We start from the raw sequence: 14764 nt of genomic DNA, 5'->3' as shown, positions 1-14764 counted from the left end.
GTTGGCAGGTGTCAAAAGCACAGCCCTGAGGCAAGCATGCCTCCATTCAAAAACCTGATGAGGACTTCCCCTCACTGCCAATGGGAAATCTGAGCAAGAACATGAACTCCACAGGCCAAAAGGCATCACACCATCCTCAAAGTTTAATTCAGCTTCTAGAAGGCCCTGGTGTAGAGTCGTCAACATTGTGTTTTCCAAAACCATTATTTATAACTTTTTTCTCCTTCCAGTTGAACAGCCAAAAACTTGCCCTTTGATTACTCCACCGTCTTCAACAAAAGAATATTAAGGAAAATACTGTAGAGAACAGCACAGGAGACACATGCAGCAATTATCACATTCGTCAATGATCACTGGTGAGCCACAGGGAAACTAGGCCTAATACCAGCAAGCCAGGAGTCACACCTGTTAACGAGGAGCCTTAGCAGATACATCTTAGTCACCTGGGGCTTGAAGGCCCTTGGCAACACGTTTCTGGGCTTCAGAGGAATCTTAGCTACAAAGAATGTGTATCAACGTACCTCACTCATTAAACAGAGGCACGACTTTTTGACAAAAGTCCACCACTCAATGTAGGGAACACTATTTAATCTGTAGTCTGAAGTGACTGGTCAGGGTCAGAAAAGCTCAGGAGAATCCCCTTGCTCAAAATGAACATGGTACCACTATTCCTAAGCAAGGGGCATCTGGCCAGATACATTTATATTAAGCAGTCACAAGGAACAATAAGCAAAGTCTCAGCCAGACTCGGGAACACAACATAACAAGAAGATAATACACTTTAATCCATCACTGCTGTGGGCTAGGCTGAGCTCTAGAAGCCTTTGTTTATGGGAGCATTTTCTTCCGGGTGCCAAGGGAAGCTCCCTGAGTATCCAAAAGCTTAAGATTTACTAGCCCTTCCCCTCAGTTATCTCCCCTGGGCGATGTGGTCCCCCTTATACATGACCCAGATCCCCTCCTTAACCATAAGTTACTATGGAGTTGAAAAGGATGGTGTGTGTCCCAGGAACAGAGGGTAAATTGATGAGCCAATGAACCTTCTCTGGGCACCTGATCAAATCAACACCTAAGCGGCTCACTCTTCCCTCAGTAGGTTCTGTTTCTCTTCGTAGCAACTGCTTCCCGACACTGCTGTTTCTCTTGCCCACTTGCATGCAAGGATTCATATCAGTTTTGTTCACTGTTACATTCTTAGTGCCTAGAGCAGTTCAGTCACAGTAGGCACTCAAATACTTGCTGAATAAATACTTGTCTCAACTGACAAAGGTATCATCTTCAGCCAAGAGATCCTAAATGTGCAAGGGTAAAGTCCTATTCACTAAGTAGTCATTTGGACACAGCCCTTTGGGAGCTCATAAGTATTTGTGCCTTCCATTCTTCTATATCATCTATATGTATGAGCTCACAGGATGTGCGCACATCCCTCCCACTCAGAGACAACCAGCGGAAAAAGAAGCCGCTAATTTTTAAGGCTGTCCTAAAATCTACACTTGACCTTTTTCCATTAAGACTTTCCAGTCATAGTGAGAACTAAAAGGGACTTAAAAAGGAGGTAATTTTTTCTTACTACAATTGGGAAGAAATATCTTCTAACTCCTCATAATGAAAAAATGGAAAAGTAACACAGAAACAGTTCGGGTGAAGAGATAGGAGGAGGTTTTATGCCCTAGTTTGAATTCGGCTTTTTCAGAATATAAAACAGGATCTCCATAGATGCAAAAGCAGCAGCCCTGGAAAAATTCACATTCTGTGTCTGAAAACAAACGAGTTACAGAAAACACATAAGCTGAAGTCCTTTGGTGAATAAGCAGCCAAGCTCTTGGCACCTCTGAGCCACACAGCTCTATTCAGGGACACAACTCACCCCAGATATGTCTGCGACACGGTGGATAGGCACTTCCTTCTTGCTGTGCAATCCTTTGCCATTCTTAATAGCTCTGTAAAGGAAGAAGAAAAAACCCAATTAATATACAAATCACATTAGGAAGGGATAGGAGGGTGGGGAAAGGGGAGGCAGTGAGAAGAGAGGCTGTTCAAACTGGGGGGGGGGGGGGAGGGTGTCTATCACTATACAAGTCACACTGCACACTGCTGAGTAGCCAGTCTCTGGAGGAGCATTTGGTAGAGGGAAGAAGACAAGCCTGCTCTTCTAAGCCCAGTTCCGAGGACTTGGCTGCCTAGTTTCAGCTAACAGCTCTCCTGGTAATCCTGCCTCGTAATCCGAGAGAGCTCCCAAACTTGTTTCCCTCTCTGCCTCTCATGAATAAATAAATAATAAAAAAAAATCTTAAAAAAAAAAACGATAAAAAAAAGGCATTGTTCCAGGCACAAAAGAAGAATCAGTTGGAAGAGCACACTCCTAAGAAACAGAAGTAATAATGTTTCTTTCTGCATTTAATCACATGAAACATTTTAAATGCAAAATATGCAGCTAGTGTTCCAATTCTAATGGAAATAAGTTCCTCCCAGGTAAAAAGATAAGTTGCCCTGAATGAAGAAACACTACAAGGAGAAGTCATTTTTAAGAGTGGGGAAAAAATTAGCAAAAACTACGTAACTGACATTAAGCCTCATTTTAAATCAGATTCAGGTTATAACAGCAGCAAATTTAGCAGGGGATTTGGGGGGGGACTCTGTCACACATCTGATCACTGGTTGGTTTGCTCCAATCTCCCATCTTTTATCTCCTAATCCCCTGAGTGGTAGCTTCAGGGACGGAAGCCTAAGCAGCATCACTGGGTGTGATCACTCATGTAACAATGAAGGACCAGGGAATAAAAGCTGATGGGTAAATCACTAAGTTACTACACTATTAGGGAAGACCTTCCTATGCACTGCCACCCTGCAGACCAAAGCAAGGAATATTTTTGACTTTAGAGAATGGAAAATAGAGATTCAGGGGGTGTACCCACTCTCCAGACTAGCCTTTTTAGAGTTTCTGAATTCCAGACAAAGTGTAGAAAAAAGTGCCCAAACCAGGATCAGTACATTGGACCCTCACACTACACAGCAGCAATCACACTTCTACCTTACCCCGCTCAGGCTCTTACTTATTAATGACCAGAAGGAGAGGCCGATACACTGCAGGGCTTACTTTCAGGTCCTAACTTTCTAAATCAAACTCACATATACCAAACAGAGTGGGAGTTAGTTGCCCAGTGCAAAGTGGCACAGTCCTACATCTTATATACTTGGGATGTTATCATCCACCCCTCACCCCTGCTTCCATCTCTGGGGATCTCTCACTCAACTAATCTGAAAAACCCTCTATTCAGAAATAACTTACTATCTACTTTCTATTCCATGACAAGGGAAAGAAATGAAAGTACAGATGTTTAATAAGAAAAACAAAGCAAAACACTCATTCTGATCTGCATTGCTAACTGAAAAGGCATTTCTGAGTTCCTTGAATTCCCATGGTTCCTCCTGAATTCGAATCGAGGGCTTTAGCCTTAGGAATTGCAAGTGGGTCAGAACTTTCCATTTACAATTTAGTCCAGTGATTTATCATTCAGGGAATGTGTTAAATGATCACAGACCAGGGCTGGTCCTCAAGATACGCTACTAGTACCTTGGGATTTGCAAACTAATGGCAGAGGATGGGAGGATGACTTATATGGAAAACCAATGGCTGGAGGCCAACAACAGATCTGACTCTTCCATCCAGCAAAGCCTGGCAAACAAACTCTGCCACCAACAGGCTCTCCTCATTTTGCTACCATAAACTCGAAGGAGCAGCCTTGGGAACAAGAAGCCTCCGTGAGGTGAGGCAGGCTCACAGCCACCCTGATTTAACTCCCCTTCCTTCAAGGCGAGGCCTGCTAAGCCTTCTGCAGGTCCTCTGGGGGCACAAAATGCCTATAGCCTTATCCTCTTCTAACAACAAGGACAACCAAAATAAATGGACCTGCCCTATAAACAGATGGGTTCATGTGACAGCACGGCTGAACTTGTGGCCTTTCCTGGGGGCTGGACAGCATCTCATAAACTATAGGGAAAAAAGAACAGGGCCTGAGCAGTAAGTTAGAAACAAAGGTTCTCGAGGCAAAAGCAGTGAGGTGATAAACTAAAATTCTGCTTTCTTTTGGTGATCTCAAAGTAGCCCTGGGCCCAGAGCAGAAATCCAGGACTTAGCCAAGATTAAGCATGCTTAAGGGAGAAAAAAAATAATACCGTAAAACCAGAAAACATGAATTAAAAACCAAAAGTCTATAGAATTAAGCCTTAATAAAAAATGTTTAAGAAAAACTTCTTTATGCTCTACCTTGTTCCTAAAAAGGATACTATCATTTATTTGCATATAGGCATTAATTTTGGAAAAACCTTCAAAGACTTAATCTTTTCATACTTATGACTGCTAAATTAGATCAATTTCGGGCACATTCAAGAGGCAGCAAGAAAGCAGTATTTTATTACCACTACGTATAAACAGAGAAACAGTTCTCACTGTTAGTTCTTAAAACAGAGGCAAAATTGAAAGTTAGTAATTTATAAACACTAAGTAAGATAATGCCCAGCTAGGAAGCACCCTAAAGGGTAAGTGGTACACCGGACAGAGGCGGCAAAGTATGAGCGCTCTCTGAGAAATCAGCTAGCTACACAGTCTAATTCGGCATGGGTCTCCTTCCCTGTGCTGAGGTTGCTTCGGCTTTTGTTCCCAAACTGCTGCAGAAATGACCCAGGAGGCATCCCGGGAAAACCTCCCGCAGCCTGAAACAAGGCTGATGCCACAGCAAGAGCTTCTTCTGGAGAATATCTGGGGGAAATACCCAGGTTAGAAATCCATGCATGTAGCTCAAAGAGGAAAGGAGCAAGCACCAAGAGTGGCAGGCTTGCCATGGTTCTTTGCCAAAGGAAATATAATATACATCTTGTTCCAGGACTATAAGGATATGTGACATGACTGCCTACTAACTGTTGCATAAATGGTAAATAAAGTGCAGATCCAGCGTCTGCTGCTTTGTCACTACTTCTCAGTGGGGCCCCGTGCATCTTATGGAACCAAGTTTCTCTGGGTTTGGGGAAGCTTGGTCTTTGAGACCTGGGAGGACAGTCAGGTAGCAGTTTGCTTCCACGGAAACCCTCACCACAGAGCCAACACCTGACTCCCCTCCCCACACTCCCTCTCCCTCTCCCTGCAGGCTGCAACCACAGCTCAACATCCCTTTTCATTAGGCAAGGAATGAAAGTCCTGACTTCTAAACTTCTCCTGCTGTGTCTGCTTAATAGCTGCTTTTTCACAAAAGCAGGCTGGTGCTCAGGCCAGCCCAGAGAAAGGAAGCAGAGGGGCAGAACACAGCCTCTTCCTCTCAGAAGCTTTCCTCTGTGGGAAGCAGCAGTATAAGGATGGCAAAGCCAAGAGGTACCAATAATGGACAGAAATCATCACCAGGCAGGAAAAAGTGAGTGTATGTCCACCTACATACACAAAGGGGTAACAGGGCAGAAGAGGGATAAAAAACTCAGCTTTCTAGAAGCATCTAGAAGCCACAGTGTGGGAGAGGAATCCCATTCCAATCATTGGAAAACACTTTTCTTTCTTTGAAGTTCGAAATTCTCAGGTATGAGATGCTACTGCCTCCCCAGTTGAAGCTGAAACATGAACTTTGCAAAGACAGGTAAGAACACTGTTTAAGCGAGATTACCTCCATTGCCTCAACACCGCAGGAATAGAATCTTAGCACTCTTAATGCAAAGGAATAGAGTTTGCTCTAAGGTTTTAAGGTCCCTTGCTCAGGCAGTAAAAACCTAAGGACCAACCCTCTCCAAGGCACCACTGACATGCAACAGTTCATCTTGTGCCAACAAACAGGCCATGTGTGGTCTTTAATTTATTTTTTAATTATTATTATTTTTTAGGCCATGGTCTTAATTTCAATTCAATGACGGTAGATTGTTATTCTCAATATATATTTTTGAGAAATTACAAAGAAAGCCAAAGTCTTTACAGTGAGATCCAACCTGACCCAATCATAGAACAGTGGTCTCATCAGGAATTCTTAACCTGGGGACATATGTGAGCTTCACACTTGGGACACTGGGAGTATCTATAAACTACCCTGAAATGACAGAATTACACGTGTGAATTTTTCTGGGGAACAGGAGCTTCCAACAGGGTTTCATAAGAACTACTTTCATACATAAAAGAGATCTAAAGCAAACAAAGTAATGGAAAGCAGAAGTAGCATACAACAGAGAGGGAGCCAGGGAATGATGAGGCAAAGGAGGATGTAGATAGAGCTGAGAGAGATCAGGAGATCCTGAATCCATAATTTCCCCTTAACAACACTTTCCTGGTAATGAGGAACTAAAAAGTCCCTTAATTGCTTCTGCTTCATCGCCTACATCCAATATTTTCTTCCTTCCTAATTGTACTCACATGGCCTTTTTGTAACCCTATTGGGCCAGGCCCTCCCCAATTTATTCCAAGATAACATTAGGAAATTTTTAATTAAACTCACTCAATCCCTTTTGATACTGCATATTTGACACTGCACACGTTGTTGCATGACTTCTCCATAAAAATCTATTTTGTTACTTTGTTGACCTACTTTTATACCCAAAACAAAGACTACCAGCCTTTGACATCAAGTGAAAAATACAAGCTTGGTTTTCATGGGCCTCTACCATATGGTCCCAGTTTATGTCCTCACATGATTTCCATACTACTCCTTCCAATCCAATTAGGCCCACTCTCTCCATGTGTCCTGTGTGTAAGTTACTCATTACCGGTGCCTAGCCAGGTCCAAACTATAGAATGAAAAGAGTTATAGTGTATCCATAGCAACAACCTCACCACAATCATAAATTAGTTACCACCTCAGGAATACTTAACCTGGGGTCCTAGGTAAGCTGCAGTTTGTATGCTGGGAGTCTCTATAAACTATACTTTGAAATGATAGCAGAATCATATTCTCATATATACAATTATTATATTTCATCTATACATGAGTGTTTGTGTATCATTCAGTTCAGCAGGCAATTACAAAATGTAATACATTACTTTCAAAGTTCATTACGTGTTATTCTATTTCTTGTAGGTAGACTTCAAGCCCTTTGAGGGTTAGGATTCTCTCCTTAATATTTATAATGGTGTTTAACACAGAAGCTATGTTCACATAAGTTCTATAACTCAGGGTCATCTGGTTCAATTATTGTGTGCCAGTAAAGCTGAGCAAATGACTGGTGACTGACTAATGCGGAATGCTGAAAATATTTCAAATTGGAGACATAGGTAATGCCCAAGTGACTGCCGGGCAGGAGAGTGAGGCTTGCTGGCTCTCTTGGATACAGTTTCATGATCTATCCTCCAGTTCTTAGGCAGCTTGGCAGCAAAGCTACTCGGAACGCAGAGCAGGGGATCTTAGAGCTTAGCCTCTGAGCAGAAGCAGAAGTACATTAAGGACTAGAGGAGATGGGCAACAATGGGAATGGCAGTTGAGTGGGAGCAAAGCTCTGACCACCATAAACAATGAAACACAACAAAGTGGCAGGATTATATGGAACTCCTACTAGACAGCACAGGATAGATGACTGAGGGGAAAGGAAAACAATTCCAAAAGAAAAGGTTAAAAAGCAGAACAAAGAGTAAATAACTTGCTAAACTTCTAAAGCACCTCTCACTGTGTTTCACCTCACATTGATGAATACAGTGTTTCAGCATGAACCAAATATAGATATCAATGAAACACAGCAGCAATAAACAATCCCTTTGGCCTTTCTACGGGTTCCTTGGCAGCTGGAGGAAGCAACAGGGTCCTGACGCTCAGAAAATCAGATACAGAGCAGGCACAGGTGCACGATGGTAGATGGGGGTGCTAAGACTGTGCAGCTGGATTTTCAACGAAATCAGAATTACTGATAAGAAAGACAGAAAAGATGAAGAGTACATGGACTGGAAATGAGAAAACTGAATCCTACGGTCAAGGGGAGGTAGGCGGACTAATGAGTCAGTAGGTATTATGAGGCAATAAAGCAAATAACAAAGAACTCTAAGCCATCACCTCATCTAAAACTAACATAAGAAGAAACCAAGACACATGCTATTGTGCCAAGGGTGACAACATATCTGCAGTGCTAAGGTAAGCAGGGGGGGCAGGACAGATTGTGAGCTCTGTGGTGGCTAGAGAAGAGGTACCCCAATGCTAGATTGATGGGAAACACAAGCAAACTCCACTGTCCCAGATTAGGACCAACGGAGTATCAGAGCTGGGTAGTCTAAAGTCTTTTTGAGAGGACAAGGCCTCAAGAAAGGTGAGATTGGAAGCAATGATAGCCCCAGTGACCTTGCTTTTATAACTTTCCATGTCTTGATCACAAAGACAATACATGGTCATCAGAAAAACAAATGCTGAAACAATGATCCATAATTTTATTCCAAGATCAAAGCACCACTAACATAATTTCTAAGTGCTTATATACACATACCGATCCACCTATACTTTAAGAAAATTATGGAATAGTTTTGTAGTCTCTTTTTTCTGCTAGAAATGATAATTAAATGAATGCTTCCTTATGCTATTAATTTTTTATATCATTCTAATAGCTGAAGATAAATCCATCACATGGATGCAAGATCCATAATTTAATCAATCACCTATTGCCAGATGCTTATGTGAATAGAATACTATTATAAATAATGCCATGAGGAATAGCTTTTAAATAAACTCTTGGGGGGCTCCTGGGGGGCTCAGTCGTTAAGTATCTGCCTTCGGCTCAGGTCGTGATCCTAGGGTCCTGGGATCGAGCCCCATGTCGGGCTCCCTGCTCCGCGGGAAGCCTGCTTCTCCCTCTCCTGCTCCCCCTGCTTGTGTTCCCTCTCTCGCTGTGTCTCTCTCTGCCAAATAAATAAATAAAATCTTTAAAAATAAATAAATAAACAAACAAACAAACAAACTCTTGGGTGCTTCCCTAATTATTCCTTAGGATAAATTCATAAAAGTGGAACCGCTGTGTCACAGGATTCTGGTTTCCATCTCCCTTTCCTAAGGTGAACTAGCAGAACATGCCCTGCCTCATGGACTCAGGGGATAAGGCTGTGAGTTAGGTGCTTCTTCCTATGCATCAAGATACCTATCATATACCTCCAGTCTTACAACTACATCTGTAACGATTTAATTGCTCATCCAAATCTCCACGAAACCATGTGTGTGTTTTTATCCTTGATACACTTGATGAAATATTTGTCACTGGTACATGAACAAATCGGAGAAATTTTTAACGTGTCTTCTGACTGAGTGAAAAGCAACAGACTCACTGTTTAGAAAATGGTGTTTCCAATGTGAGCTACATTTACTGGGACCTACTAGAAAAGATTCATTGCCATTCCACTAGGGATCTGGTTCTCTGAACTTGATGCAAAAGCAAAAGGAATGGGAAGTAATCCTTCTCAACTTCTATGCCCAAAGCTGGAGGGGGAGAGTGAGGGGCAGCTTAGAATAAAACAGAAGTGCACGAGAGAGTTTATAAGAAATTTAGATGCAAAGAATCCTGCAAATGAAAGCAAGCTATGAAGAGGATTTCCTATTCACAAGCAGCTATAAAATTCTGCACATTGATGTATCAGTGATTAATTATTCGAACTACAGTCGTCCTGAGAGATTTCCAAGGATTAGAGCAAAAGTAGGATAGGGATGTCGGTAATAGAGACTCAGCTCTCCAACCCACTCAACCACCTGACATTGCAGATGAGCCAAATCAAGCAAGCACAGCAACCCTCAAGATGATTTCATATTAAATTAGCCAAGAGCTGGTGGAGCTACTCAGAAGGAATCAAATTAAGGAGCCATGAATGCAGAGGATGAGGAACGGGATAGAGACAAGAGTCAAAGGGAGTAAGTAGCTATTCAGCTGCCTTGGTGGGGAACAAGTATGGCTATGATCACAGGGAAGGCACTCCTAGGTAGCCAAGCCCAAAGAAATCCAAAGCTTCTCCATTCCCTGGCTTGTTCTCTATTACTTAGAACCATGATCTTAATTCCAATTATAATAAAGATTATTAATCTTTAATTATGTGTCATGGTCATAAAAAGGACACCTATTTCGATTTGTTTTACAGTGGTCAGGAATTGGGCAGTGGTTCTCAAAGTTTTGTGTGTACCAGAATTACTCAAGTATGTATTTTAAGAGATTGCTGTGATTCAACTCCAGAGTTTCTGATTCAGTAGGTCTCAGGTGGGGGAAAATGGTGGGGGGGGGAGGGGCTGTGAATTCACATTTCTAACAAGTTCCCAAGTGACAATGACATCGCTGAGTGGAGGATCATACTTTGAGAACCAAAGGTTTAGGTAGTCAGTTTGTAAGATGCTTAAGAGTCAAGGGTCAAGGTCAAGTGTTCTCACTTTATTGTTACAATTCACTTTGAATTAAAATTACATTTCCAGTATGATTATCCTCAAATGTTATTTTGAAATACATCTGAAATATATTTTGAAACCAAATATTCAGGCATTGTATGAAAGGAGCAGTGCCTCTTAGCCAAGAGAACAGTGAAGAGGATAAGCTGCTGTGTGTGTATGTGCAGACAAACCAGATTATCTGGAAAGATAACTCTAGAACTTCCTCTGAATGAATATAACCAGAGCAGACCAATAATTACAGAAAAGATTGGGCAAGGAAGATTTATTATGAGTTATTTGACCAGGACCTGTAGAACCACCCATGGCTCTGTGTACAACAAAGCAGAAAAACTATACCCCAAACCCTCACACTAGTCATCAAGATACATCTCACAGCCTGAGTTCTACGAGAAGGAACTGGGCGTAGGGAGGGAAGAGAAGGGTAGGATAAAGAGAGCGAACAGATCCTCTTAATATCCTGAAGGAGAAAACTATCTGGAAACGGAGACATTATGCAGCTCTCCAGAAGTGGCCATTTGTGTTGCTTTAAATGCAGATTGATTACTGCTATTTGGATGTTGAGTGCATCATCTTTTCTGAAGAAAGAGAAAAGCTAAATTTCCCCACATTCAGCTGTATCGTCACATCACTTCCCCACACCAGCTCTTTTAATGCATTTTCCTGTTATCACATCCACTTGCAATAGCTGATCTACCCTACTCCAGAGTGAACCCCCACCCCCACCCCGCCCCACTGACATGTGCTGAATCCCATTAACAACCTCATGACCATAACACACAACTGCAAGCCCAAAATGTAGTGGGGTGTGCACTTTGAGGGTTAAAAAAGAAAGGAAGCCACTAGGATACTGAAGAGAAAGAACAGCCGCCTTTCTCTGTTCTCGCCCTCAACCTGTACTGGCAATGATGTGACACAGCTGAGTGGAGAGGGCAGAAGCCCATTCACCCAACTCCAGCTTGCCAGGACAATTGGGCTAAAAACCCAACAGCACCCCAGGGTTACAGAATTCTACAACGAAACAGTAAACGAAAGGGGAAAACTTCCATTCAAAGCTCTGTTTTTCACAGTATCCAGTAGGACCTAGTTTTATTCAAAGAGAAATTTCATTTGTTGAGGTCATTAGATTGAAAGTGAGAAATCTTGGTTTATTTAAAGCTGTACCATTAAACTATTGAGAAGATAAGAACAGAGACTGGATGGAAGAGATGAATTTCAGGGAAATGCTCTCATGGGAAAATTTAATAGAAATAAGAGATGGAATAAAAGAAGATGTAAGGCAGGCAGTGTTAATAACGGAAAGGGAGAAAGGAGGAGGGGCTAATAAAACAGGAGGAAAAGCGAAGAAACAGGGAAAATCACAATTTCCAAAGGTGCTATTAAAGTTATTTAATGTCGGTTCCTCTGAGATTACATGCTTTGTAAGGCCTGAGTCTATTATCTTTTTTCCTCATTAGTATTATCCCCAATGCCTGGGACCCAGGATACACTCAAGAAAATGAGAATGGAGAAAAGAAATGAATGCAAAGCCATCACATTCAAGATAAACCTGCCTTGAACAACTATTCCCAGAAGAGGAATGATCTGTTTTCTTGGGAGAACCGGTTAACTCATGTAATCTGTACATTGTGATAGGATATATTAGTTTTAAAATTTCAAAACACACACTCAACCCCGGTTTTCTCACTGGATAGGTATCAACAGATGAAACTTGCTTTTTATTAAGACATTTAACAAATCCGAACTGTGTCACACCAGTAGTGTTGAGCTCTTCCATTTAAGGATCTGAAAGCCAGAGGTTTTAACTTAGCAATGGAAAGTGCTGGTGAGGAAGTCGTCACATTTCGTTCATAACCAGTATTGTAAATGACAGTTAAATTAAAGATACAGAGAGGAGGGACCCTATCCAAAATTCTGTATTTTTTTTTCAAGAAACAGCTTTAAAAACATTTTTTTCACCCATTGAAATCTTGTGGAAAAACATCTGTAAATCAGGAAAAAAGTGGAGCTACATGAAGAGTAGGAGACCCAAAGCACTTCTTTCCCAGTGGTACTGAAAGCATTTCAGTGGAAATGCAAAATACGCTTACAGTTCACTGCTACAAATGCATGGAAATGGTAAGCCCACCTTGGCCCCCAATAACTGCATCACCAAGAGAGAATGTTACTTCAGAGAGCAAGAGAGCACAGGAGGGGGAGCAGCAGGCTCCCCACTGAGCAGGGGTCCCGACCCGGGACTCGATCCCAGGACTCTGGGATCATGACCTGTGCCGCAGGCAGACACTTAAAACGACTGAGCCACCCAGGCCTCAAGAGAATGTTACTTCAAACAGTTTCCCTCTTAATAATGACTACTGATACAGCTTAGGAAATACCAAGTTCTAGCCTCCTGATCAAAGTCTGTGATGGAAATGCCAGCAGAGACTTCCTAGAGGTTCCAGCAGACAGAAGTCTGCAACAGGGAGGGTGCTGTCAACCACACTAGGTAAAAGCAAGAGACCTTTGATAGGATTTTAATCAAGGACTGGTGTTTATGGGGTTTGGAGATTAGAGGTGCAGAGGTCAGCAAAGGCAGGAGCCCTAGTTGTTTGCTTTTATTTTTAAATAAAGGGGATGTTGCAAGGTTTGTTCCATCAGAAACATGAGTTCCTGTGGAGACTGGAAACACACGGAGCCCAGGCAGAGCTGAGATGGGGGCGGGCTTCTGCTTGCCTTTCAAAGACAGAAGACACCACCAGTTTTCAGAATCTGCAGTGCGCCGGGGGAGAAAGAGGATACACACAAAAAGATAAGGGAGAGTCTGCCCTTTTCTCTTCTCATGAGATAACCCCAACCTCATTATGTATGTCCAGAATGAATCTAAATTCATTTAAATCTGTTCAGACACTAGATTGTTCGATGCAATTGCTTTCCCACAGTCAAGCTGGGGCATCAATTTCTTTCCTGAATATATATACACATCCTTATGTTGAGATTGCAAAATCTTAGAATTAAGAGGTGCCTTAAAGGAATAAAGTCCCAACACTGAGCTAACATAACTTCTTTGTTTTCCTGCAACAAGCCACAGATTCTAACAGTTTCTAAGAAATTTTAAAATATTACATTTTTAAATCAAGTGAATACACACAGATGATATCCCCCGGGGCTGGATGTCCAAGGAAAACAAGGCACACAGCCAGGCTTTGATCTGGCTCCAAGCATTATCAGCTCATCTTCGGTGCCCACAGCAAGTTCCAACAAAACCCCACTTGGAAGACCTCTTAGAATGCTAAGGAAATTCACATTCTGGCCTATTTAAAATTAAACTGGAAGTGTTATACCAAATACACAGGGCTAGAATATGAGAGAAAATAAGAAGGGTCCCAATAATGACTCAGTATCTTAGAAATACCTCAGAAGGATATGACACAGATTCTCTGAAGGAGTCAAAAGCCCCACCTTAAGTTTAGAACACCCGTCAAGCCAAGTAATGCAGTGAGCCGGCTGAGCGAGAAATATTGCAATAAAACGAAAATTGAAAATGTTGGAAAGTCTATATGGGGGTGAAAAATTAGGGTGGTGCAGAAAAGACATGATGTGTCAGACTCCCAACGAAGCCCATACGAGGCCCCCCCTTAAAAGGGGGAACCGAGTTCAGGAGTGACAACATGAAGCACAGGTCAGCTGCATATAAGGTCTTTATTATTAAAAACATGAAGTACACACACTGGAACTCTCAGAAGCCCGGGACAGAATCAAGGGCTTTTCAATGGAGCCCACTAAACGAGCAAGCTGTGAGAGTACCAGCAAAAATGCCAAAACCTTATCTTGCCAGGACACAAGGTAAAGAGGGAGGAGGCAGTTGATGATAGACAAGTGAACTGGAAAGGAAGGTGCCTATTGGGAATTAGGGGTTTATTTATCCTTTCAACAAAAAAAAAGATGTGCTTTCCTCTAAATATGGCAGCTACTGGAGGTATAATAAGGGTTTCCCAAAAGCAGAGAGGCATGTGAATGAAGGGGCCTCGAAGGGTCAGCACACTGAACAGAGCTGCCGAGATGCTAGGAGCTTGTTTCTGGCACGCAGCTGGATACGCTTGAAAGCAGCAGGCAAACTTCAAACTGGTACTCTTCCTCCCCCTGTCTCTCTCCTGGCTTCCCAATGAGCACACAATGCCTCACTCCCGGAGCTCCAAACACATGGCCTGAGAAGATGCGGCAGAACACAGCCCCTCTGGCAGGGAAAGCAGAGGCTGCAGAGCCCGGAGAAAGCTCATCAAGTCCTGGGCAGGCAGCTGCGCTGACCCTTGAAGTCAGCCGCGTTAATAGGCTGCCCTTTCCCCGAAGCTTACAATGTTTCTCTGAAAGGATTAATGGCCAAGCAGTGCTGTGGAAAGCAAAGTCCGTGGAAGAGCACTGTGCACCAA

At 42.5% G+C, this 14764-nt stretch overlaps 1 protein-coding gene across 1 annotated transcript in view; it reads right to left on the bottom strand.

Moving 5' to 3' along the window:
* The window catches only part of SND1 (staphylococcal nuclease and tudor domain containing 1), a 410120-nt gene that overhangs the window by 167459 nt on the left and 227897 nt on the right, over window positions 1–14764 (bottom strand). The window contains exon 14 of the mRNA XM_088018648.1: window positions 1868–1940. Coding sequence (XP_087874774.1) covers window positions 1868–1940 — 73 coding nt within the window. The remainder of the gene's footprint in view (window positions 1–1867; window positions 1941–14764) is intronic.

This window comes from Eumetopias jubatus, unplaced genomic scaffold, assembly GCF_037043125.1.
Source record: "Eumetopias jubatus isolate StellerSeaLion01/CBP00866 unplaced genomic scaffold, mEumJub1_p1.0 scaffold_14, whole genome shotgun sequence".
Taxonomy (NCBI): domain Eukaryota; kingdom Metazoa; phylum Chordata; class Mammalia; order Carnivora; family Otariidae; genus Eumetopias; species Eumetopias jubatus.
Note: the sequence above shows the minus strand (reverse complement) of the source record. Positions and strands in the feature narration are given on the sequence as shown.